The 27,636-nt window shown below is 39.7% G+C and overlaps 1 protein-coding gene across 3 annotated transcripts in view; it reads right to left on the reverse strand.

Annotated features, from left to right (window-relative positions):
- Nucleotides 1-389: 389 nt before the first annotated feature.
- The window catches only part of LOC106579819 (kinase suppressor of Ras 2), a 122,932-nt gene continuing 95,685 nt past the window's right edge, over nt 390-27,636 (reverse strand). For 2 of the 3 annotated variants that reach the window (XM_082966148.1, XM_082966146.1), the window contains exons 18-22: nt 17,926-18,022; nt 17,634-17,767; nt 10,719-10,853; nt 5,294-5,423; nt 4,079-4,225 (exon numbers count right to left, since the gene is read on the reverse strand). In XM_082966148.1, coding sequence (XP_082822274.1) covers nt 4,079-4,225; nt 5,294-5,423; nt 10,719-10,853; nt 17,634-17,767; nt 17,926-18,022 — 643 coding nt within the window. Of the gene's footprint in view, nt 3,942-4,078; nt 4,226-5,293; nt 5,424-10,718; nt 10,854-17,633; nt 17,768-17,925; nt 18,023-27,636 lie in introns of those variants that run through there. The other variant, XM_082966147.1, reaches the window with a different exon arrangement.

Raw genomic sequence — 27,636 nt, forward strand, 5'->3', positions numbered from 1 at the left:
CATATTCAATGTCAAATTTACCACAGGCATTACAATCGGGCTGCATGCAGCTATACTCCGAATGTATGATTACTTGATTGCTGCCAGCTGTGGGCATGTAGGCAGGATTGAAATAAACCCCAACTTCATTTAAATTGTGATGCAGTCACAATCACAAGTCTCACAAAACTTTGTTACACTTTTGTAGTCAATTTTGACAGTAGAATAAATGTTTCTGACTCATATCGATGCCATACAGGTTGTTTTCTAAAATATATGTTTGTTTTTAGGGGAAGTTGCTCTTCAATAAAGTTCTGTGCAAGGGTGTGTAAAACATTTTCAAAGTAACAAGTGCAAAACGTATAAAAGAGAAGAGGGTAAGATAAAAGATGAGTAAAAACAAACAAAAAAACATTCAAAATGAACATTTTTATTGGCATACTTTTTCGTAGAAGATGAGTGCAAATAAAGAGCTTCTGATGAATCTACCAGTCACTGAGCCATGGACCACAAGGCATCGATAAATACAAGCTTTGGGAGCTATACTCTACAATACAAGTCTGGAATCAGAAAATAAACATCAATGCTTACGTAATATAGGAAGGTATATGGAGAAAAATAAATCTGAATGAACAGAAATATACGACAAAACCACAACAACACAATACATACATTCATAAAGTAAGAAATCCTGTACACCAAAACCGCTGTAGTGAGTTCACATGGAATATTGATTTACGGCAACTGACGATAAAACGAGGTCTACAGTGCCTTGAAAAAGTATTCATCCCCTTTGGTGTTTTCCTATTTTGTTGCATTACAACCTGTAATTGAAATAGATTTTTATTTGGATTTCATGTAATGGACATACACAAAATAGTCCAAATTGGTGAAGTGAAATGAAAAAAATTACTTGTTTCAAAAAAATTCAAAACTGAAAAGTGGTGCGTGCATATGTATTCACCCCCTTTGCTGTGAAGCCCCTAAATAAGATCTGGTGCAACCAATTACCTTCAGAAGTCACATAATTAGTTAAATAAAGTCCACCTGTGTACAATCTAAGTGTCACATGATCTCAGTATATATACAACTGTTCTGAAAAGCCCCAGAGTCTGCAACACCACTAAGCAAGGGGCACCACCAAGCAAGCAGCACCATGAAGACCAAGGAGCTCTCCAAACAGGTCAAGGACAAAGTTGTGGAGAACTACAGATCAGGGTTGAGTTCTAAAAAAATATCAGAGACTTTGAACATCCCACGGACCACCATTAAATCCATTATTAAAAATTGGAAAGAATATGGCACCACTACAAACCTGCCAAGAGAGGGCCGCCCACCAAAACTCATGGACCAGGCAAGGAGGGCATTAATCAGAGAGGCAACAAAGAGACTAAAGATAACCCTGAAGGAGCTGCAAAGCTCCACAGCAGAGATTGGAGTATTTGTCCATAGGACCACTTTAAGCCGTACACTCCACAGAGCTGGGCTTTACGAAAGAGTGGCCAGAAAAAAGCCAATGCTTAAAGAAAAAAATAAGCAAACACGTTTGGTGTTTGCCAAAAGGCATGCGGGAGACTCCCCAAACATATGGAAGAAAATACTCTGGTCAGATGAGACTAAAATGGAGCTTTTTGGCCATCAAGGAAAACGCTATCTCTGGCGCAAACCCAACACCTCGCATCACCCCAAGAACACCATCTCCACAGTGAAGCATGGCCGTGGCAGCATCATGCTTTGGAGATGTTTTTCATCGGCAGGGACTGGGAAACCGGTCAGAATTGAATGAATGATGGATGGTGCTAAATATAGGGAAATTCTTGAGGAAAACCTGTTTCAGTCTTCCAGAGATTTGAGACTGGGACGGAGGTTCACCTTCCAGCAGGACAATGACCCTAAGCATACTGCTAAAGCCATTCCCAGACCTCAATCCAATTAAGAATCTGTGGTCTGACTTAAAGATTGCTGTACACCAGCGGAACCCATCCAACTTGAAGGAGCTGGAGCAGTTTGCATTGAAGATGGACAAAAATCCCAGCTGACTAGATGTGCCCAGCTTATAGAGACATACCCCAAGAGACTTGCAGCTGTAATTGCTGCAAAAGGTGGCTCTAAAAAGTATTGACTTTGGGGGGTGAATAGTTATGCATGCTCAAGTTTTCCGTTTTTTTGTCTTATTTCTTGTTTGTTTCACAAGAAAAAATATTTTGCTTCTTCAAAGTGGTAGGCATGTTGTGTAAATCAAATGATACAAACCCCCCAAAAATCTATTTTAATTCCAGGTTTTAAGGCAACAAAATAGGGAAAATGCCAAGGGGGTGAATACTTTCACAAGCCACTGTACACTTTTCACTAAATGTTGATTTGTGTTTCTGTTGATTAGTTTTTTTCAGCACAATTAGGTATTTCTCTTCACAATTATACTGTGCAAATATAATATTACAATCATTCTCTTAAACATCGCTTTTGAACATTTCCTTTTTTACAAAGCAGGCTGTATAGTCTTATTAACTGTTATAACTGTATTGTTTGGTGGTCCTACGCTGACAACAGTTCCATCAGAAAATACCCCAGTGATCATATACTTAATGTAGAGCTGAAAGAGTCAACTTTGTATCGTAATAACGAGAATAGATCCTTTGTAGTCCATTTCATGCGCTTAAAAGTTGTAAACAGTACAAATATAAATGACCCACGTACAATATCTGAATTCCAGTCATTCCAAAATAGACAGATGTACTCCAAAAAACAGCAGCAATTTGTTTGTATGCATTTCCAACATATTTTACTGTATAATATAGTGTTGTAGAAAGGGCTTTATACAGGATTGGATTGTCTGCATCTAAGCCATGGCTGTACAGAGCCCATGGCAGTAGCTTTACAGTTCTTACTGAGACACTGGTTTCCACAGTCTGACTGCACTCTAGCTAGCTTAGATTTCAAATATCGCTGTGAAATATATGATAGAAAAGGCCAGGTCATGGACAGAGTCGTGTTACTAGACTGTGTCATGGTGTCTGTTCAGAAAGTGCTTTGTCAATTATAGGGCTGACAAATTCCTGAAGTGAATCGATTGTGTCATCATTAACGTACGTAGGTAGTGACCTTAGCTAGCTGGCTATACATCTCTTTTTTTAAACTTTTCTGCGTTAAAACACCAAAGTAACCACTATACACCTATTTCTCAGTGACAGCATTTGTCCAATGTGTTGAAGCACATTTCTACTAAGTAATGAGATACATTTGAAGTGTCAGCGTTTTCACACTAGTGTGAGAGATTTCTAGTCAGTCAGTCTAGGTCTTCTACTGAATGGCCCAGAGATGAGAAAAAAGGCTGTTGTTCAAACATCTCGCACCCTATTTCCCATCTAGTGCACTACCTTTGACGTTTTTGACAGGTCCGTGTAGGGAATTGGATGCTATTTTTTTTACGCATCCTCAACGGTGTTCACAGGCAATAATCAAAGCACAGAACAGTTTCTTACCAATGTACTGAAGTATCATCCAGCCCTACAAGTGACAGGAGTGGAGTCTTCACATTCAATAGTGAATAATGACTTTCAAATAAAGCTTTGAGACTAAGATGTAGAGAACACAAACACAAGAGACCATGAGGTACACTGTCAAATGACAAAGACAGTTGACAGACAGGAAATGGCGAGACAATTACTTAAAAACGTACATTTCATAATTCATTACATAATTACATTCATTCTAAAAACTAGTTCATTCTGATGCATTTTCCGTACACAATGAAGTGAGACATGACACACAAAAAAACTCTAATTAAAACAAGTGACATTGAGAAAAATACATTCCAGAATAAAGAAACCAACCAACAAACTGAACAGGTCATTTGAGTAATGAAATAAAACACATCTTCCATGTGATTAAACAACAAACCCAAAATATGAGTTCAGAGGATGTTGAGAAGTCTAGGTTCAGAGGGTCACGGTCAACTGCACCTATCACACACACACACACACACACACACACACACACACACACACACACCACACACACACACACACACACACCCACACACACACACACACCATGAGGATACATAGTCTAGGCAAGTTTACTTTCTTGTTTTTTAATCTCATTTGACATACTCAGCTGACTTCCAGAAGTGCCCTGGGTGGGAAAGGCGGCGGTTCCGTTTTGGCAACTTTTCCAGCAGATCCACCAGCTTGGAGAAGCTGGGCCTCTCCTCTTGCTCGAACGCCCAGCAGAAGAGCAGGATGTCCTAGGGAGGGAGATCCAGAACAGACCCCGTTTAGAGAGCCAGGCACACACAGGACAAACAGGAGAGAAAGAGACCTGCGTGGAGAACTGGACAAATGGACAAATGCCACCGGATTCAAATAACAGTATTTTTCCCTGTGAGAGAAATTATTTTGTGAAGTGGTTCAGAAAACACCAATAAGAAACAGCCAATTGAGGACAGGACAAAAAAAACAACAACAAAAAAACATCCCAGACAGGTGTACAGGATTTAGTCTCATTCCATGTATGAGGATGCTCATTCTGAACACCTGTAAATTGATATGTATGAGGATGCTCATTCTGAACACCTGTAAATTGATATGTATGAGGATGCTCATTCTGAACACCTGTAAATTGATATGTATGAGGATGCTCATTCTGAACACCTGTAAATTGATATGTATGAGGATGCTCATTCTGAACACCTGTAAATTGATATGTATGAGGATGCTCATTCTGAACACCTGTAAATTGATATGTATGAGGATGCTCATTCTGAACACCTGTAAATTGATATGTATGAGGATGCTCATTCTGAACACCTGTAAATTGATATGTACACAGATCAGACCTGAAACAACCAGGTGTGTGGTGTTTAGCTATGTGAAGAAAGAAAGTTAACACTGCACTACTATGAAGAACCTTACTCAGGAATATACAGTATCTTTAACCATGGACTTAGAATATGTTCACCTACAACTAGTGAGCAACTTCTACCTGCTCCCGAGTGGTGCAGCGGTCTAAGGCACTGCATCTCAGTGCAAGAGAGGCCTTGCAAGTGCAAGACCGTCATTGTAAATAAGAATTTGTTATTAATTAACTGACTTGCCTAGTTAAATAAAGGTAAAATAAAAAAATAAAAAATAAAAATTAAGAGGTGTCACTACAGTCCCTGGTTCGAATCCAGGTTGTATCACATCCGGACGTGATCGGGAGCCATCATTGTAAATAAGAATTTGTTCTTAACTGACTTGCCTAGTTAAATAAAGGTTAAATTTAAAATAGTCAGTAGGTGTGGTACAGTTTGCTGTAAATGGGCAACACTCACCGATATCTCTTTGCCCATGCCGATCTGTGTGAGATTGGGTTTCATTCCGCTGCCCACCTGCCAGATGATAACTTCTGCTGGCTGGTTCTTATAAGGCCACTCACGTGCATGCAACTCGTACCAGATAGTGCTACAGACAGACACAGCACGGGGGGGGAATCAGTTGGGGGGGGCAGATGTGTGAAATATCCCATGGTTTAGACATTTAACATTATGATACCATCAATGACACGGCAGCATAGATTTCACTGTGCAGTCTCACGTTTCACAATTAATTGATTTGTTTTCCTATTCAGCACCTGCTCAGGGAGATTGGATGTGTGTATGTAATATTTTCCTATTACGGTGAGATTATGACAAAATACAACAACAGACGTCCACACACAAGGGGTATCAAACCAGGTTTAATACCTAAAACTGCATCTCTATGCTGTATGTCTGTTGTGCTTGCCGGAATACACTGAAAAGCTATAGACGCTCCGACAATGAGTCTGACAGACCACAAGGTTGCTGCTGAGGTACTAACTTTATATCAAACCTGTTAGGTCCATTTAATACAGTATACTTCCTCAACATCGTCACACTATCCTCTCTTTGCATTATGAGCAGCCATTTTCTCCACTGTCATGTCAACAACCAGGGTTGAGTAGCATAAAAATAGCAGTCGGCCAAGACAGAAAAAAAAAACACATGGAGAATTGCTGAATATGTACAACAGCTCTAGGGGTCACCTCTAGATAACACTAAGGCACCAACAGGCCAGATGGACACCGGTTGCGTCCCAAATGACACCCTATTCCCACAGGGCTCTGGTTAAAAGTAATGCACTATATTGGGAATAGCGTGCCATATGGGGCCCATCCAGTGTGTATGTGAGCACTGCGTCCCTTCCCCTCAGACTGATCCAGTGACAGGCCCTCCATATGGGAGGACATCTGAAAATGCAATTGTGTTAGGAGTCAACAGTGCAGGGTCCGCCCACGCAAAGGGGTCTGTGACGATCACAGAAGATAAAAAATAGAAGGCAAGGAATGGCAGAGCATGGAATGTTAAAACTTGTGTTATAACTAGGGTCAGTGTTATAGCCCAGCCAGACAATTTATAAAACTTGATCTCCACTGTAAAAAGACTCTAAATCTTTTCTCCCATTTCTTTTAAACTAGCAATTGGTTTTAAATAGCAGAGATTTTGAATAAACCTTGTTGTGTGTCTCTCTGACATTTGCCACATTGTTTCAGTAGGCTATTGAAATTCTATCTCCAGCTGTCCTATAGTAATGAACGTGTAGGTGTCGGGAGTCGGGATGCAGCAAGCAGCTTTTCTCAGCAAGTCGAAATCATGAATCAGTATAATTTTTATGGATATATACAAAGAAATGTCAATAGAAAACTATGCAGCTAGTCTGCAGTCTTTCCAGCTTCAGTTTGAAGTAACTGTTTTATCTGTGTTGTTGGCTAGCTCCTCTGAACAACAGTGTTCTGACGTGAGAGCACATGTTCTATGCCAGGTGAAATCATGCATCATTAGCTCATTGTTATGGGATGTATCTAAATAAATGTCACTAGAAAACAGCTCAAACAAATGCAAATGCAGCTACTTGTTGTTATTCAGACTACACAGTTTGATGTGACTGTAAGTTAGACGTAGGTGGCTAGCTAGCAAGCAATGGATAAGAACATTGCCATACTGGCTTGTGTATGGACATTTAGAACAAATGACTGGGTCGAGCCCATAGATACAAAACAAAAAGACTGAACGACTGGGTCGCGTCTCTGGCAAACGAACCAATAGAACAAACGACTAGCCGGCTTGGGTAGCAACCCTAGATTTGTGTCGGGACTATATCTTGTGGAAGGATGAAATAGTATAAATAAATTCATCAAAATAAAGTTTTTAATTAAAATATGTAAATCATTATTTTAATATGTTGGTATCCCGTTGTACAAAGTAATAATGCCCTCGAAGCCGGTGTTTGGAGGATATATTGGCAAGGTTTGCCGGCTCGAGACAGTCTCAAGCCAAAATACATCCGTGCCAATATATCCTCCAAACACCAGCTTCGAGGGCATTATCACTTAATTATAACTAGGATCAGTGTTATATCTAGTGTTATAACTAGGGTCAGTGTTATAACTAGTGTTATAACTACGGTCAGTGTTATAACTAGTGTAATAACTAGGGTCAGTGTTATAACTAGGGTCAGTGTTATAACTAGTGTTATAACTAGGGTCAGTGTTGAACTAGTTTTACAACTGGGTCAGTGTTATAACTAGGGTGAGTGTTATAACTAGTGTTAACTAGGGTCAGTGTTATAACTAGGGTCAGTGTTATAACTAGTGTTATAACTGGGGTCAGTGTTATAACTAGTGTTATAACTGGGGTCAGTGTTATAACTAGTGTTATAACTAGGGTCAGTGTTATAACTAGTGTTATAACTGGGGTCAGTGTTATAACTATGGTGAGTGTTATAACTAGGGTAAGTGTTATAACTAGTGTTATAACTAGGGTCAGTGTTATAACTAGTGTTATAACTGGGGTCAGTGTTATAACTATGGTGAGTGTTATAACTAGGGTCAGTGTTATAACTAGTGTTATAACTAGGGTCAGTGTTATAACTAGTGTTAACTAGGGTCAGTGTTATAACTAGTGTTATAACTGGGGTCAGTGTTATAACTATGGTGAGTGTTATAACTAGGGTCAGTGTTATAACTAGTGTTATAACTAGGGTCAGTGTTATAACTAGTGTTAACTAGGGATAATGTTATAACTAGTGTAATAACTAGGGTCAGTATTATAACTAGGGTCAGTGTTATAACTAGTGTTATAACTAGGGTCAGTGTTATAACTAGTGTTAACTAGGGTCAGTGTTATAACTAGGGTCAGTGTTATAACTAGTGTCAGTGTTATAACTAGTGTTATAACTAGGGTCAGTGTTTAACTAGTGTTACAACTGGGGTCGGTGTTATAACTAGGGTGAGTGTTATAACTAGTGTTAACTAGGGTCAGTATTATAACAAGGGTCAGTGTTATAACTAGTGTTATAACTGGGGTCGGTGTTATAACTATGGTGAGTGTTATAACTAGGGTCAGTGTTATAACTAGTGTCAGTATTATAACTAGTGTTATAACTAGGGTCAGTGTTATAACTAGTGTAATAACTAGGGCCAGTGTTATAACTAGGGTCAGTGTTATAACTAGTGTTATAACTAGGGTCAGTGTTATAGCTAGTATTAACTAGGGTCAGTGTTATAACTAGTGTAATAACTAGGGTCAGTGTTAGAACTAGTGTTATAACTAGTGTTAACTAGGGTCAGTGTTATAACTAGTGTAATAACTAGGGTCAGTGTTATAACTAGGGTCAGTGTTACAACTAGTGTTATAACGGCGGTCAGTGTTAAAACTATGGTGAGTGTTATAACTACGGTCAGTGTTATAACTAGTGTTATAACTAGGGTCAGTGTTATAACTAGTGTTATAACTAGGGTCAGTGTTATAACTAGTGTTATAACTACGGTCAGTGTTATAACTAGTGTAATAACTAGGGTCAGTGTTATAACTAGGGTCAGTGTTATAACTAGTGTTATAACTAGGGTCATTGTTATAACTAGTGTTATAATTACGGTCAGTGTTATAACTAGTGTAATAACTAGGGTCAGTGTTATAACTAGGGTCAGTGTTATAACTAGTGTTATAACTAGGGTCAGTGTTATAACTAGTGTAATAACTAGGGTCAGTGTTATAACTAGGGTCAGTGTTATAACTAGTGTTATAACTAGTGTTAACTAGGGTCAGTGTTATAACTAGTGTAATAACAACTAGTGTTATAACTAGGGTCAGTGTTATAACTAGTGTAATAACTAGGGTCAGTGTTATAACTAGGGTCAGTGTTATAACTAGTGTTATAACTAGTGTTAACTAGGGTCAGTGTTATAACTAGTGTAATAACTAGGGTCAGTGTTATAACTAGGGTCAGTGTTATAACTAGTGTTATAACTGGGGTCAGTGTTATAACTATGGTGAGTGTTATAACTACGGTCAGTGTTATAACTAGTGTTATAACTAGGGTCAGTGTTATAACTAGGGTCAGTGTTATAAGTAGTGTTATAACTAGGGTCAGTGTTATAACTAGTGTTATAACTACGGTCAGTGTTATAACTAGTGTAATAACTAGGGTCAGTGTTATAACTAGTGTAATAACTAGGGTCAGTGTTATAACTAGTGTAATAACTAGGGTCAGTGTTATAACTAGTGTAATAACTAGGGTCAGTGTTATAACTAGTGTAATAACTAGGGTCATTGTTAGAACTAGTGTTATAACTAGTGTAATAACTAGGGTCAGTGTTATAACTAGTGTAATAACTAGGGTCAGTGTTATAACTAGGGTCAGTGTTATAACTAGTGTTATAACTAGGGTCAGTGTTATAACTAGTTTTAACTAGGGTCAGTGTTATAACTAGTGTTATAACTAGGGTCAGTGTTATAACTAGTGTTATAACTAGGGTCAGTGTTATAACTAGTGTTAACTAGGGTCAGTGTTATAACTAGGGTCAGTGTTATAACTAGTGTCAGTGTTACAACTAGTATTATAACTAGGGTGAGTGTTATAACTAGTGTTAGCTAGGGTCAGTGTTATAACTAGGGTCAGTGTTATAACTAGTGTTATAACTGGGGTCAGTGTTATAACTAGGGTCAGTGTTATAACTAGGGTCGGTGTTATAACTATGGTGAGTGTTATAAATAGGGTCAGTGTTATAACTAGTGTTATAACTAGGGTCAGTGTTATAACTAGTGTTATAACTATGGTCAGTGTTGGAACTAGGGTGAGTGTTATAACTACGGTCAGTGTTATAACTAGTGTTATAACTAGAGTCAGTTATAACTAGGGTCAGTGTTATATCTAAGGTACTAGAGTTTTTCTTGGTTAGGTCAGGTAGACTGGAAAACTCCTGGCTTTCGGTTATTATAACCATTCTAGCCGCTATTACCATTTTATTATAACCATTCCAAACATGGATGAGAGGGAAGATGGATGAGAAGGAAGATGGCTGAGATGGAAGATGGCTGAGAGGAAAGATGGAAGAGATGGTAAATGGTTCAGAGGGATAACAAAAAAATAAAATAAACATTATAGTATTTGTCTTGCTAGTGACAAACTCAATTTCCCCTAGTGGGATAAAGTTTATTCAATTTAATTCAAGTCAATACAATCGGGCCTGAAAATCCAATGAAAACTGGACAGAGAGTGAAGAGGCTCCTGAACAACTCCTCACAACATAAGAGAAGTGGCAAGGGACACATAGTGTATTCCAAATGGCATCCTATTCCCTAATAGTGCACTACGTTTAACCAGAGAGATATGGGCCCTGATCGAGAGTAGCACACTACCTTTGGAATAGGGTACCATTTGCAACGTAGCGGTACTCACCCGAAAGCAAAGACATCTGACTGTTTGGAGAAAGGCAGCTTGTCCTCCTCTGTTTCCGGGGAGAGCTGAGAGACTATTTCAGGGGCCAGGTGACACAACCACCCACTGGGGATCCTCAGCTTGTCCTCTCTACGGCTGCAGAATAGAGACAAGTCAACAACAGTCTGAATGCGGAACGGTGTGTGGTCATTCATAGTTTTCTCAAAGTTTATGGCCACCATTTTTTTTGTTCTAATTGTTCAGAATGAATTAATATCATCCCTATACAGATAAAGCATTATGGGGTTATACATTTCTGCTACTTTTGTGTTGTTATCATGATCTAAATACAGTATTATTGTTTACTTGAAACTCATAATTCATACTTCCAGTAGTTCATACACACACTAGGAGACATCTAAAACAACTGGAAGGCAGCGTTTTGTGTCAAGGGTGAATCTGTCCTTTTCTTTCCCATCTACACAAACGCACCCTGAGACATCCTGCTGGATGTTATCACACCCCAAACGCACCCTGAGACATCCTGCTGGATGTTATCACACCCCAAACGCACCCTGAGACATCCTGCTGGATGTTATCACACCCCAAACGCACCCTGAGACATCCTGCTGGATGTTATCACACCCCAAACGCACCCTGAGACATCCTGCTGGATGACATCACACCCCAAACTCACCCTGAGACATCCTGCTGGATGTTATCACACCCCAAACGCACCCTGAGACATCCTGCTGGATGTTATCACACCCCAAACGCACCCTGAGACATCCTGCTGGATGTTATCACACCCCAAACGCACCCTGAGACATCCTGCTGGATGACATCACACCCCAAACGCACCCTGAGACATCCTGCTGGATGACATCACACCCCAAACGCACCCTAAGACATCCTGCTGGATGTTATCACACCCCAAACGCACCCTGAGACATCCTGCTGGATGACATCACACCCCAAACGCACCCTGAGACATCCTGCTGGATGTTATCACACCCCAAACGCACCCTGAGACATCCTGCTGGATGTTATCACACCCCAAACGCACCCTGAGACATCCTGCTGGATGACATCACACCCCAAACGCACCCTGAGACATCCTGCTGGATGACATCACACCCCAAACGCACCCTGAGACATCCTGCTGGATGACATCACACCCCAAACGCACCCTGAGACATCCTGCTGGATGTTATCACACCCCAAACGCACCCTGAGACATCCTGCTGGATGACATCACACCCCAAACGCACCCTGAGACATCCTGCTGGATGTTATCACACCCCAAACGCACCCTGAGACATCCTGCTGGATGTTATCACACCCCAAACGCACCCTGAGACATCCTGCTGGATGTCATCACACCCCAAACGCACCCTGAGACATCTTGCTGGATGACATCTCACCCCAAACGCAGCCTGAGACATCCTGCTGGATGTTATCACACCCCAAACGCACCCTGAGACATTTTGCTGGATGACATCTCACCCCAAACGCACCCTGAGACATCTTGCTGGATCACATCACACCCCATTAGAAAGTCTAAATCCTGATGGCTCAGTCAGGCTCTCTTCTCTCTCTCCACCATGTTCATACCATCTCTCTTTATCTCTCTCTTTATCTCTCCCATCTCTTGACTCTCTCGCTCTTTCTCTCCCATCTCTCTCTCTTTCATTCTCCCATCTCTCTATCTCTCTCATTCTCCCATCTCTCTTATCTCTCCATCTCTCTCATTCTCCCATCTCTCTCTCTTATCTCTCTATCGCTCTCATTCTCCTATCTCTCTCTCTTTCTCCCATCTCTCTCCCCCTCGCTCTCATTCTCTTTCTTTTTCTCTCTCTCTTTCATTCATTCTCTCTCTCTCTCTGGGTTTGTTGTTTTGGGAAGTTTGTTGTTTTGGAAAGTTCTGAAAGTGTCACACCCTGATCTGTTTCACCTGTCTTTGTGATTGTCTCCACCCCTCTCCAGGTTTCGCCCGTCTTCCCTATGATCCCCTGTGTATTTATACCTGTGTTCTCTGTTTGTCTGTTGCCAGTTCGTCTTGTTTGTCAAGTCAACCAGCGTTTTTGTGTCTCAGCTCCTGCTTTTCCCCAGTCTCTCTTTTCTCGTCCGCCTGGTTTTTGACCCTTGCCTGTCCTGACCCTGTATGCGCCCACCTGACCACTCTGCCTGCCCCTGACCCTGAGCCTGCCTGCCGTCTTGTACCTTTGCCCCTGTGGCTGTAATAAACATTGTTACTTTGACATGGTCTGCATCTGGGTCCTACCTTGATACCTGATAGAAAGTCTATTGAAAAAGTTTGGTTACTAGCTAGCTACCTTTTGAGTTTGGATCCCGCGACTCGGTTGGCATCAGTTGCTGGAACTGCTACTATCTGTCCAGTGATCCTGCCTGCTTTTTTGACACCACACTTCACACAACAAGTCCTGCAGGCCTAGTGTTATCTTATCTTGATTATTGTCCAGTCATATGGTCAAGTGCTGCAAAGAAAGACCTAGTTAAGCTGCAGCTGGCCCAGAACAGAGCAGCACGTCTTGCTCTTAATTGTAATCAGAGGGCTAATATTAATACTATGGATGCCAGTCTCTCTTGGTTAAGAGTTGAGGAAAGACTGACTGCATCACTTCTTGTTTTAATAAGAAACATTAATGTGTTGGAAATTCCAAATTGTTTGCATAGTAAACTTACACGCAGCACTGACACACAAATTTACCCCACCAGACATGCCACCAGGGGTCTTTTCACAGTCCCCAGATCCAGAACAAATTCAAGAAAATGTACAGTATTATACAGAGCCATGAGTGAATGGACCTCTCTTCCATCCTATATTTACATTTTAGTCATTCAGCAGATGCTCTTATCCAGAGCGTGTGAATGCATACATTTCATAGATGCTTTTTTTTTTCTTCCTCGTACTGGTCCCCCGTGGGAATCGAACCCACAACCCTGGCGTTGCAAACACCACGCTCCACCAACTGAGCCACACAGGACCATATAGTGCAAGTGAACAGCAAACCTGGTTTCAAAAAACAAATAAAGCAACACTTCATGACACAATGCCTCTCCCCCATGTCACCTACTTGTTGTGTGTATGTACTGACATGTATGTGTAACTGATAGAGGCACACACAAACACACTACATGTTCATGTATGTAAATTGTAAAGTATTTTGTCTGTAATATCTTTTCCGTTATGTGTTGAACCCCAGTAAGACTAGCTGCCACCACTGGTGTCGACTAATGGAGATCCTAATAAATCAAATCAAATCAAATAGACTACAACCCTTCTGACATTCTCAACTACTTCATAATGCATCCTGAGCGCTCACTGACTCAGTCAAATAGACAGGCACACTGGCAGCTCTGCAATAACACACAGCACTGCATTGCACTACTGTGGGTATATCCATCCAAAGGACCTGCTATCTGTCCACTCATTCATCAGTTTTCATCATGATGCACGCAACAACACGTTGAGTCATGAAACTGATGGTCATGAAACTCATTTAGCTACCCACTGTAGTTCTTATTGAATGATGAAGATAAATATGCAGGGCGTTGTTTGTTTTCTCTTGGTGATAATGATAATTTATCATTCTGAGGGTTGGCTTTGGTAGGTGAGGAAGTTTTCCTAACAAAAAAAAGAGTTAACCAGGGGCGGCAGGTAGCCTAGTGGTTAGAGCGCTGAGCCAGTAACCCGAAAGGTTGCTATATTGAATCCCCGAGCTGACAAGGTAAAAATCTGTCGTTCTGCCACTGAACAAGGCAGTTAACCCAATGTTCCTAGGCTGTTATTGTAAATAAGAATTTGTTCTTAACTGACTAGCCTGGTTAAATGAAAACAGGCTGATTATTCAACCGCCAGTTAGTAGAGGCCCAGTATTGTTGACATTTCAGACATCTACATATCCTCATGTGTGTTTGAATCACTCCTGTTTGTATGACACACACACACACTCCTGACTCCACCACAACATAACGTTCCTGCTGAGAGTGTGTCACATCCTGACCAGGTAAAGAGGTCATTTGCCATAGTAAAATGGTCAGGGCGTGGCCGGGGGTTGTTTTGTGTGGGTTTTTGGGGTTTTTGTTTCTATGTGGGAGTGTTCTAGTTTTCTATTTCTATGTGTTGTTTTTCCATGTATGGTTTCCAATCAGAGGCAGGTGTCTTTCATTGTCTCTGATTGGAAGCCATACTTAGGCAGCCTGTTTTCCTTTGGGGTTTGTGGGAAGTTGTTTTCCCTTTTAGTCGTTGTACCTGACGGGACTGTTGTTGGTCGTTTTTTGGTTAAAGTGTCTTCATTAAAGATTAAGAATGAGCACTATCCACGCTGCGTCTTGGTCTCTATTCCACGACCCCTGTGACAGAGTGAGGGGCGGTAGGTAAATGTTTGTCTTGTCATTCTGTCAGACCTGTTTATTAGCAAGCTGTCTTGCCTGCCAATGAAAATAAACAACAACATAAACAAGTCACAACTACTGAAGCTAGATTAACCATCTCGCAACTAGCTATTTGTTCCCAGAAATTAATTTAGGTGTTCAACTTTGAAATAGAGGCTTCTGGGTATTGACGACAATACCAGACAACTATGAGGATTTAATCAGAAGCCAGGTGGAGGATGGGACGTCTCAAGAACAGCAACAAAAACATATTTTGATTATTTTCCCAATCATTTTTGGGGGGCTTTCTTATCATCCAGAGAGATGCCAAAAACATGAAATGATAACCTGACAAAGAGTAAGCCTTAGTGTGGCCATTGTGAGCATTGGTACATAGTCATTTAATAGAGGCTTTTGAAAACATTGTACACTGCAAGTCAAAAAGCACAACAGGAAATACAACAACAAAAAAACTCTCCAGATTTTCTCTCTTAGGCATTGCAGGAACAACAGTTCCTTAAAACAATCCTAACACAATCATCAGAGTGAATCACATATTTTTTGATCTGTTAGAATCTTTAGATGTTGTGTCCATACACACATTCTGTTTGGCTCCTGCTTCTGTCTAGTCAACCAGCCTGGTCTCATTGACTAGACGTAACATAGTAAATGTACATCTGGGACGCTCAAATTAGTATGATACCGTATGTTACGTTTGGTATGGTTACATTAGACAGATGGTTACTTAAGTCAAAAAACAAAAGTAGGGTGGGTGGTGTATAATGAAAACGTCTAGCAACCTAAAGGTTGTGAGTTTGAATCTCATCACGGACAACTCTAGCATTTTAGCTAATTGGTAACTTTTCAACCACTTACCACTTTTTAGCTACTTGTTAGCTAACCGTTCCCCTAACCTTAACCTTTTTAACTAACCCTTCCCCTTCCCCTAACCCTTTAACCTAATTCCTAAACTTAACCCTAACCCCAACTCCTAGCCTAGCTAACGTTAACCAGCCAGCTAACATTAGCTGCCTAGTCACCTAGCTAGAATTTGTGACATATCATATGTTTTGCAAATTCGTAACATATCATTTGAATTGTAATTCGTAGCATATCACATGAAATGAGTGATGGACATCCACAAATCAATAATTACCATACAAACGTAACATATCATACTAAATGGGGGGTCTCAGATTTACGTACAGAATGATATGAAATGCTCTGAGACCAGGTTGAGTAAATGACTATACTATTATACAAAGTATTGATTCCAGAGCAAACCTAAATGGCAGTTGGCTACACTGGAAACTAACGATAGACTGGATAAGGCTGTATAAGATCTAGGTGCATGTTGCATCATGTTACAGGATTGCATATCTGTCTACAGTAACACTTCAGCATTTATTTAGAAGAGGCATCAGGTTTTAATGAGCTGTTAAGAATGCCAATATAAAACCATCCATCTTCATTTGACATAAACAGTGACTCATCTCATACACTTTTCCTACCCTCTTCCATCCATGGTGTTGAAATGCACTCCTACGTAACACCACGTTTCAACTATGTTGTAGAAACTTGTTGAAAACACACTATGCAATACCTCTCGTTGGGAAGCCGGCTGATTATAATAATTAGTAGTACATAGCACATGTAATCGTCTCACAGTCAATAGCAGGAACACATCTCATACCTACTGGAGATTTTTAATTGATGTGGCCAATTAAATGGAAATACATCCATCATGACAAATCTAATCATCAGTCAATTATAGCAGTTGGTGTCGTCTCACCATATATGTCAATCAAAATCTAAACAGACAAAGAAAACATACTTCGCAGTGTTTTTGAAAGCAAAACACACACACACACTTCCTTTGAACATGTTGATAACGCCTGTAAAGCTGCTCCATATATAGGTATTAACATAAGATTTATTAAGATGCCTTGCTGTGTGAAACATGTGGCTGCTGGCATTTCAGGGAGCAGTCATTTCAGGGAGCAGGCATTTCAGGGAGCAGACATTTCAGGGAGCAGTCATTTCAGGGAGCAGTCGTTTCAAGGAGCAGTCATTTCAAGGAGCAGTCATTTCAAGGTGCAGTCATTTCAGGGAGCAGTCATTTCAGGGAGCAGTCATTTCAGGGAGCAGGCATTTCAGGGAGCAGGCATTTCAGGGAGCAGTCATTTCAGGGAGCAGTCGTTTCAGGGAGCAGTCATTTCAGCATAGCGGCAGAAGAAAGCAGAGATAGACATTAATCACTCTCAGGGAGACAGATTAAATAGAGATTAGCACCGATCCATATAATTTTGTAGATAATACAGGCAATTGAACCACTAAAGAGTATAATCATCACTGCAGTAATATAACTATCACAGCAGGTGGGGTTATAATAACACGCTCCTTTCTATTGGTTTCTTTTTGTTTTCCTACTTATGCTTTTTTTAAACAGATGTATCTATGTATCTTATCCCAGCACATCTACTCTACTGTACTGCACTCTACTGTACTCTAATGTAAAGTACAACAGTAAGTACTAACCTGCCGGCTTGCAGAACCCCAGATATGGTGAAGAGTCCAAAGTCGGTGATGACCACTTTGCCGTTGTCATAGAAAACATTCTTGGACTTCATGTCCTTGTGTAGGATCCCCTTGGCGTGAAGATAGCCCATTCCCTGAAAACAACACAAACATAACTAATTGCGAGTCTAGACTGAGTCATATTTTGTGACCAATATTGTTGTAGAAGAAATTGATTGATTGAATGATCCAGCCAGTCTCCAACACATTGATTATGTTGTTAAGGTAATGAGTCTTAAAAACATCACAGTACCTTAACCATCTCCTGGGCGATCTGTCTGGTCTTGTTGACATCCAGGATGACTTTGGCATCCCTGACCACCGAATACAGGGTCCTTCCCTTACACAAGCTGAGAGAGAGACATTACAACTTAACAACACAACATACATTAGAATACAGTAGATTATAATAGAGTAAGGTATAGTAGAGTATAATATAATATAATAGATTATAGTATAGTAGAGTAGTGTAGTGTAATGGAGTGTAGAGTAGTGTAATGTAGAGTAGTGTATAGTAGTGTAGTGTAGAGTATAGTAGAGTATAGCCGAGTAGTGTAGAATAGTGGTATGCAGAGTAGTGTAGAGTAGAATAGAGTAGTGTGGAATAGAGTATAGTAGAATAGATTTGAGTGGTGTAGAGTAGTATATAGTAAAGTAGAGTAGAGTAGAGTAGAGTAGAGTAGAGTAGAGTAGAGTAGAGTAGAACATAGTAGAGTAGAGTAGAGTTGTGAGAGTAGAGTTGAACATAGTAGAGTAGTGTAGAGTAGTGTAGAGTAGAGTAGAGTCGAGTCGCGTAGAGTAGTGAGAGTAGAGTAGAACATAGTAGAGTAGAGTAGAGTAGTGTAGAGTAGAGTAGGGTAGAGTAGAGCATAGTTGAATAGAGTAGAGTAGAATAGAGTAGAATATAGTATAGTAGAGTAGAGTAGAGTAGAGTATAGTAGAGTAGAGTATAGTTGTGTAGAATAGAGTAGTGTAGAGTAGAGTAGTATAGAATAGAATAATATATTCATCTTCATAGCAAGAAGCATTGTTTCATGAAATCATATGATGTTATTTTTAATTTTTTTCCCAGGGGGGTATTGTTGCTAATTGAATATTCAATAATGATGATGGTATCAGTTTCAGTGTACGGACATATCCATTCTGTTTTGTTGTTAATTGAATATTCAACAATGATGATGGTATCAGTTCCAGTGTACGGACATATCCATTCTGTTTTGTTGTTAATTGAATATTCAACAATGATGATGGTATCAGTTCCAGTGTACGGACATATCCATTCTGTTTGGTTGTTAATTGAATATTACACATTACATTACATCTCCAATAACACAAGCTGAGCATTTGGCTTTGTAGTGGAGGAATAAGTGGTTTGACATCTATCCCCAAAGCCTCTCATTTGGGCTCAGAGGGCGGGCGATGGATGAGAGCAGAGAACAACTAGTGTAGAGTAGTGTAGAGTATAGCGGAGTAGTGTAGAGTATAGTAGAGTAGTGTAGCGTATAGTAGAGTAGTGTAGAGTATAGTAGAGCAGTGTAGTGTAAAGTAGAGTAGTGTAGAGTATAGTAGAGTAGTGTAGAGTAGGGTGGTGTAAAGTAGAGCAGTGTAGAGTATAGTAGAGTAGTGTAATGTTGTGTGGAGTATAGTAGAATAGTGTGGTGTATAGTATAGTAGTGTAGTGTGGTGTAGTGTAATGTAGTGTGGAGTATAGTAGGGTAGAGTAGTGTAGTGTAGTTTGGTGTATAGTAGAGTAGTGAAGAGTATAGTAGAGTAGTTTAGAGTATGGTGGCCTAGTGTAGAGTAGTGTAATGTAGAGTAGTGTAGAGTATAGTAGAGTAGAGTAATGTAGTGTAGAGTAGATTTTAGTAGAGTAGTGTATAGTAGAGTAGTGTAGTGTGTAGTAGAGTAGTGTGGAGTATAGTGGAGTAGTGTAGTGTAATGTAGTGTAGAGTATAGTAGAGTATTGTTGTGTATAGTAGAGTTGTGTTGTGTATAGTAGAGTAGTGTAGTGTAGTGTAGTGTAATGTAGTGTGGAGTATAGTGGAGTAGTGTAGAGTCATGTAGAGTAATGTAGTGTGGAGTATAGTGGAGTAGTGTAATGTAGAGTAGTGTAGAGTAGTATAGAGTATTGTCGAGTATAGTCGAGTAGTGTAGAATAGTGTTATGCAGAGTAGTATAGAGTAGAGTAGTGTAGAGTAGTGTGGTGTAGAATAGAATATAGTAGTGTATTGTAGAGTAGAATATAGTAGTGTAGAGTAGAATATAGTAGTGCAGGGTAGAGTAGAGTAGTGTAGTGTAGAATAGAGTAGAGTAGTGTAGAGTAGTGTAGTGTAGGGTAGAGTAGAGTAGTGTAGAGTAATGTAGTGCAGTGTGGAGTATAGTGGAGTAGTGTAATGTAGAGTAGAGTAGTGTAGTGTAGGGTAGAGTAGTGTAGTGTAGGGTAGAGTAGTGTAGAGTAGAATATAGTAGTGCAGGGTAGAGTAGTGTAGAGTAGAGTAGAGTAGAGTAGTGTAGAATAGAGTAGAGTAGTGTAGTGTAGAGTAGGGTAGAGTAGAGTAGTGTAGTGTAGAGTAGAGTAGTGTAGTGTAGAGTAGAATATAGTAGTGTAGAGTAGAATATAGTAGAGCAGAGTAGTGTAATGTAGAGTAAAGTAGTGTAGAAAATAGTAGAGTAGAGTAGCGTAATGTAGAGTAGAGTAAAGTAGTGTAGAAAATAGTAGCGTAGAGTAGAATAATTTAGAATAGAGTAGTGTAATTTAAAGTAAAGTAAAATAGAGTAAAGTGGTGTAATTTAGAGTAGAGTAGAATAGAGTAGAGTAGAATAGAGTAGAGTAGTGTAGAGTAGAGTAATTTAGAGTAAAGCAGAATAGAGTAGTGTAGAGTAGAGTAGTGTAATTTAGAGTAGAGCAGTGTAGAGTAGTGTAGAGTAGAATATAGTAGAGTAAAGTAGTGTAGTGTACTGTAGTGTCGAGTAGAATATAGTAGAGTAGAGTAGAGTAGAGTGGAGTAGAATAGAATAGAGTATAGTAGTGTAGAGTAGAGTGGAGGAGAGTAGAGTAGAATATAGGAGAGTAGTGTAGGGTAGTATAGAATAGAATAGAATAATATATTCATCTTCATAGCAAGAGAAGCATTGTTTCATGAAATCATATGATATGTTGTTTTTTCCTTTTTTCCCAGGGGGGTATTGTTGTTAATTGAATATTCAATAATGATGATGGTATCAGTTTCAGTGTTCGGACATATCCATTCTGTTGTTAATTGAATATTCAATAATGATGATGGTATCAGTTCCAGTGTACGGACATATCCATTCTGTTTTGTTGTTAATTGAATATTCAACAATGATGATGGTATCAGTTCCAGTGTACGGACATATCCATTCTGTTTTGTTGTTAATTGAATATTCAATAATGATGATGGTATCAGTTCCAGTGTACGGACATATCCATTCTGTTTTGTTGTTAATTGAATATTCAATAATGTTGATGGTATCAGTTCCAGTGTACGGACATATCCATTCTGTTTTGTTGTTAATTGAATATTCAACAATGATGATGGTATCAGTTCCAGTGTACGGACATATCCATTCTGTTTGGTTGTTAATTGAATATTACACATTACATTACATCTCCAATAACACAAGCTGAGCATTTGGCTTTGTAGTGGAGGAATAACTGGTTTGACATCAATCCCCAAAGCCTCTCGTTTGGGCTCAGAGGGCGGGCGATGGATGAGAGCAGAGAACAACTAGTGTAGAGTAGTGTAGAGTATAGTGGAGTAGTGTAGAGTATAGTAGAGTAGTGCAGCGTATAGTAGAGTAGTGTAGAGTATAGTAGAGTAGTGTATAGTATAGTTGTGTAGAGTATAGTAGAGCGATGTAGAAGATAGCAGAGTAGAGTAGTGTAGTGTATAGTAGAGTAGTGTGGAGTATAGTAGAGTGGTGTAGAGTAGTGTGGAGTATAGTAGAGTAGTTTAGAGTAGCGTAGTGTGGTGTCAAGTAGAGTAGTGTAGTGTATAGTAGTGTAATGTGGCGTGGTGTAATGTAGTGTAGAGTAGAGTAGTGGAGTGCATAGTAGAGTAGTGTAGAGTATAGTATAGTAGTTTAGAGTATAGTGGGCTAGTGTAGAGTAGTGTAATGTAGAGTAGTGTAGGGTGGTGTAGAGTAGTGTAATGTAGAGTAGTGTAGTGTAATGTAGTGTAATGTAGAGTAGTGTAGTTTAATGTAGAGTAGTGTAGTGTAATGTAGTGTAGAGTAGTGTATAGTAGAGTAGTGTAGAGTAGTGTAGAGTATAGTAGAGTTGTGTGTAGTAGTGTAGAGTATAGTAGAGTAGTGTAATGTACTGTAGTGTTGTGTTGTGTAATGTAGTGTATAGTACAGTAGAGTAGTGTTGTGTATATTAGTGTAGTGTAGTGTAGTGTAGAGTAGAGTAGAGTAGAGTATAGTAGAGTGGTGTAGTGTAGTGTAATGTAGTGTAATGTCATGTAGAGTTTAGTAGAGTAGTGTAGTGTATAGTAGAGTAGTGTAGAGTATAGTAGAGTAGTCTAGAGTAATGTAGTGCGGAGTATAGCAGAGTAGTTTAGAGTATTGTGGACTAGTGTAGAGTAGTGCAATGTAGAGTAGAGTAGAGTAGTGTAGCGTAGTATAGAGTATTGCAGAGTATAGTCGAGTAGTGTAGAATGGTGTTATGCAGAGTAGTATAGAGTGAAGTAGAGTAGTGTAGTGTAGAATAGAATATAGTAGTGTATTGTAGATTAGAATATAGTAGTGTAGAGTAGAATATAGTAGTGTAGTGTAGAGTAGAATAGTGTAGAGTAATGTAGAGTAGTGTAGAATGGAGTAAAGTAGTGTATAGTCGAGTAGTGTAGAATAGTCTTATGCAGAGTAGTATAGAGTAAAGTAGAGTAGAATAGAGTAGTGTAGTGTAGAATAGAATATAGTAGTGTATTGTAGAGTAGAATATAGTAGTGTAGAGAAGAATATAGAAGTGTAGAGTAGAATATAGTAGTGCAGGGTAGAGTAGAGTAGTGTAGAGTAGAGTAATGTAGAGTAGAGTAGTGTAGTGTAGTGTAGAGTAGAATATAGTAGAGTTGTGTAGAGTAGAGTAGTGTAGTGTAGTGTATAGTAGAATAGAGTCGAGTGGTGTAGAGTAGAATATAGTGGAGTAGAATAGAGTAGTGTGGAGTATAGTAGAGTAGTGTAGAGTAAAGTAAAGTAGTGTAGTGTACTGTAGTGTAGAGTAGAGTAGAGTAGAGTGGAGTAGAATAGAGTATAGTGGTGTAGAGTGAAGTAGAGTAGAATATAGTAGAGTAGTGTAGAGCAGTGTAGAGTAGTGTAGAGTAGAATATAGTAGAGTTGTGTAGAGTAGAGTATAGTAGAATAGAATCGAGTGGTGTGGAGTATAGTAGTGTAGAGTAAAGTAGTGTAGTGTACTGTAGTGTAGTGTAGAGTAGAGTAGAGTAGAGTAGAGTAGAGTAGAGTAGAGTAGAGTAGAGTGGAGTAGAATAGAATAGAATAGAGTATAGTAGTGTAGAGTAGAGTGGAGGAGAGTAGAGTAGAATATAGTAGAGTAGTGTAGGGTAGTATAGAATAGAATAGAATAATATATTCATCTTCATAGCAAGAGAAACATTGTTTCATGAAATCATATGATATGTTGTTTTTTCCTTTTTTCCTAGGGGGGTATTGTTGTTAATTGAATATTCAACAATGATGATGGTATCAGTTTCAGTGTTCGGACATATCCATTCTGTTGTTAATTGAATATTCAACAATGATGATGGTATCAGTTTCAGTGTTCGGACATATCCATTCTGTTGTTAATTGAATATTCAATAATGATGATGGTATCAGTTTCAGTGTTCGGACATATCCATTCTGTTGTTAATTGAATATTCAATAAGGATGATGGTATCAGTTCCAGTGTACGGACATATCCATTCTGTTTTGTTGTTAATTGAATATTCATTAATGATGATGGTATCAGTTCCAGTGTTCGGACATATCCATTCTGTTTTGTTGTTAATTGAATATTCAATAATGATGATGGTATCATCGGATGGGGCCACAGTGTCTTCTGATCCCTCCTGTCTCAGCCTCCAGTATTTATGCTGCAGTAGTTTATGTGTCGGGGGGCTAGGGTCAGTCTGTTACATCTGGAGTATTTCTCTTGTCTTATCCGGTGTCCTGTGTGTATTTAAATATGCTCTCTCTAATTCTCTCTTTCTCTCTTTCTGTCTTTCTCTCGGAGGACCTGAGCCCTAGGACCATGCCTCAGGACTACCTGGTATGATGACTCCTTGCTGTCCCCAGTCCACCTGGCCGTGCTGCTGCTCCAGTTTCAACTGTTCTGCCTGCGGCTATGGAACCCTGACCTGTTCACCGGACGTGCTTGTTGCACCCTCGACAACTACTATGATTATTATTATTTGACCATGCTGGTCATTTATGAACATTTTAACATTTTGACCATGTTCTGTTATAATATCCACCCTGCACAGCCAGAAGAGGACTGGCCACCCCTCATAGCCTGGTTCCTCTCTAGGTTTCTTCCTAGGTTTTTGGCCTTTCTAGGGAGTTTTTCCTAGGGAGTTTTTCCTAGCCACCGTGCTTCTTTCACATGCTTTGCTTGCTGTTTGGGGTTTTAGGCTGGGTTTCTGTACAGCACTTTGAGAATATCAGCTGATGTACGAAGGGCTATATAAAAATAAATTTGATTTGATTATATCAGTTCCAGTGTACGGACATATCCATTCTGTTTTGTTGTTAATTGAATATTCAACAATGATGATGGTATCAGTTCTAGTGTACGGACATATCTATTCTGTTTTGTTGTTAATTGAATATTCAACAATGATGATGGTATCAGTTCCAGTGTACGGACATATCTATTCTGTTTTGTTGTTAATTGAATATTCAACAATGATGATGGTATCAGTTCCAGTGTTCGGACATATCTATTCTGTTTTGTTGTTAATTGAATATTCAATAATGATGATGGTATCAGTTCCAGTGTACGGACATATCCATTCTGTTTTGTTGTTAATTGAATATTCAACAATGATGATGGTATCAGTTCCAGTGTACGGACATATCCATTCTGTTTTGTTGTTAACCTGTTGGGTCTAGGGGGCAGCATTTGCACGTCTGGATAAAAAAAATGTACCCGATTTAATCTGGTTACTAATCCTACCCAGTAACTAGAATATGCATATACTTATTATATATGGATAGAAAACACTCTAAAGTTTCTAAAACTGTTTGAATGGTGTCTGTGAGTATAACAGAACTCATTTGGCAGGCAAAACCCTGAGACATTTTCTGACAGGAAGTGGATACCTGATGTGTTGTATTGACTTTAAACCTATCCCATTGAAAAACACAGGGGCTTAGGAATATTTTGGCACTTCCTATTGCTTCCACTAGATGTCACCAGCCTTTACAAAGTGTTTTGAGTCTTCTGGAGGGAGATCTGACCGAACAAGAGCCATGGAACGATGATGTCCCATTAGACACCTGGCGCGCGAGTTCATGTTGGGTACCCTCGTTCCAATACGTTATAAAAGAGTATGCATTCGTCCACCTTGAATATTATTCATGTTCTGGTTAAAAAAGGCCCTAATGATTTATGCTATACAACGTTTGACATGTTTGAACGAACGGAAATATATTTTTTCCCCTCGTTCATGACGAGAAGTCCGGCTGGCTTACATCATGTGCTAACGAGACGGAGATTTTTGGACATAAATGATGAGCTTTTTTGAACAAAACTACATTCGTTATGGACCTGTGATACCTGGAAGTGACATCTGATGAAGAGAATCAAAGGTAATGGATTATTTACATAGTATTTTCGATTTTAGATCTCCCCAACATGACGTCTAGTCTGTATCGCAACGCGTATTTTTCTGGGCGCAGTGCTCAGATTATTGCAAAGTGTGATTTCCCAGTAAGGTTATTTTTAAATCTGGCAAGTTGATTGCGTTCAAGAGATGTAAATCTATAATTCTTTAAATGACAATATAATATTTTACCAATGTTTTCTAATTTTAATTATTTAATTTGTGACGCTGACTTGACTGCCGGTTATTGGAGGGAAACGATTTCCTCAACATCAATGCCATAGTAAAACGCTGTTTTTGGATATAAATATGAACTTGATAGAACTAAAAATGCATGCATTGTCTAACATAATGTCCTAGGAGTGTCATCTGATGGAGATTGTAAAAGGTTAGTGCATCATTTTAGCTGGTTTTATGGTTTTGGTGACCCTGTCTTTCACTTGACAAAACATTACACACAACTCTTGTAAATGTACTGTCCTAACATACTCTAAATTTATGCTTTCGCCGTAAAACCTTTTTGAAATCGTAAAACGTGGTTAGATTAAGGAGATGTTTATCTTTCAAATGGTGTAAAATAGTTGTATTTTTGAAAAATTTGAATTTTGACATTTATTTGGATTCAAATTTGCCGCTCTTGAAATGCACCTGCTGTTGATGGAGTGCACCACGGGTGGCACGCTAGCGTCCCACCTAGCCCCAAGAGGTTTTAATTTAATATTACACATTACATTACATCTCCAATAACACAAGCTGAGCATTTGACTTTGTAGTGGAGGAATAACTGGTTTGACATCAATCCCCAAATTCCTCTCATTTGGGCTCAGAGGGCGGGCGATGGATGAGAGCAGAGAACAACTAAAGCCAGGGGCTGCCTGCCATCTATCCACTCCAGGTGAATCACAGCCAGGGGCTGCCTGCCATCTATCCACAACTGGTGAATCACAGCCAGGGGCTGCCTGCCATCTATCCACAACTGGTGAATCAAAGCCAGGGGCTGCCTGCCATATGCAGTGCATTCAGAAACTATTCAGACCACTTTACTTTTTCCACCTTTTGTTACGTTAAAGCCTTATTCTAAAATTGATTCAATTATATGTTTTCCTCATCAATCAACACACAACACCCCATAATGACAACACCCCATAATTTTGCAAATGTATTAAAAAAATTAAAACAGAAATACTTTATTGACATAGGTATTCAGACCCTTTGCTATGAGACTCGAAAATTGAGCTCAGGTGGACCCTGCTTCCATTGATCATCTTTGAGATGTTTCTACAGATTGATTGGACATAATTTGGAAAGGCACACACCTGTCTATATAAGGTCCCACAGATGACAGTGCATGTCAGAGCAAAAACCAAGCCATGTGGTTGAAGGAATTGTCTGTGGAGCTCCGAGACAGGATTGTGTCGAGACACAGATCTGGGGAAGGGTGCCAAAAAATGCCTGCAGCATTGAAGGTCCCAAGAACACAGAGGCTCCATCATTCTTAAATGGAAGAAGTTTGGAACCACCAAGACTCTTCCTAGAGCTGGCCACCTGGCCAAACTGAGCAATCGGGGGAGGTGACCAAGAACCTGATGGTCATTCTGACAGAGCTCTAGAGTTCTTCGGTGGAGATGGGAGAACCTTCCAGAAGGACAACCATCTTTGCAACACTCCACCAATCAGGCCTTTATGGTAGAGTGGCCAGACGGAAGCCACTCCTCAGTAAAAGGCACATGACAGCTGACAGCTGACACATGACAGCTGTTACCGATGGGTGGAAACTCACGATATTAGACAATGAGGACTCTGAGTCAGCCAATGTGAACTTGTACAAATCTGGAACAGTAATGGCACAGGGCAACCCCAAAAAGTTTCAGCTGGACTGAAAGCGATAGCTCAGCAAGATAAGCTCTCTCTCTCTCTCTCTCTCTCTCTCTCTCTCTCTCTCTCCTCTCTCTCTCTCTCCTCTCTCTCTCTCTCTCTCTCTCTCTCTCCCACACACACAGAGCGTGTCAGACCAGACCTCTTCATTATACAACCTCACAGGGTGGTCTCGCAGGTCTGGGAGAGTGTCTTGCTGGTCTGGGCGGGGTGTCTATTGATCTGTTGCTTTTGTGTACAGTGTTGGG

This window comes from Salmo salar, chromosome 20 (assembly GCF_965601325.2).
Source record: "Salmo salar chromosome 20, fSalSal1, whole genome shotgun sequence".
NCBI lineage: Eukaryota > Metazoa > Chordata > Actinopteri > Salmoniformes > Salmonidae > Salmo > Salmo salar.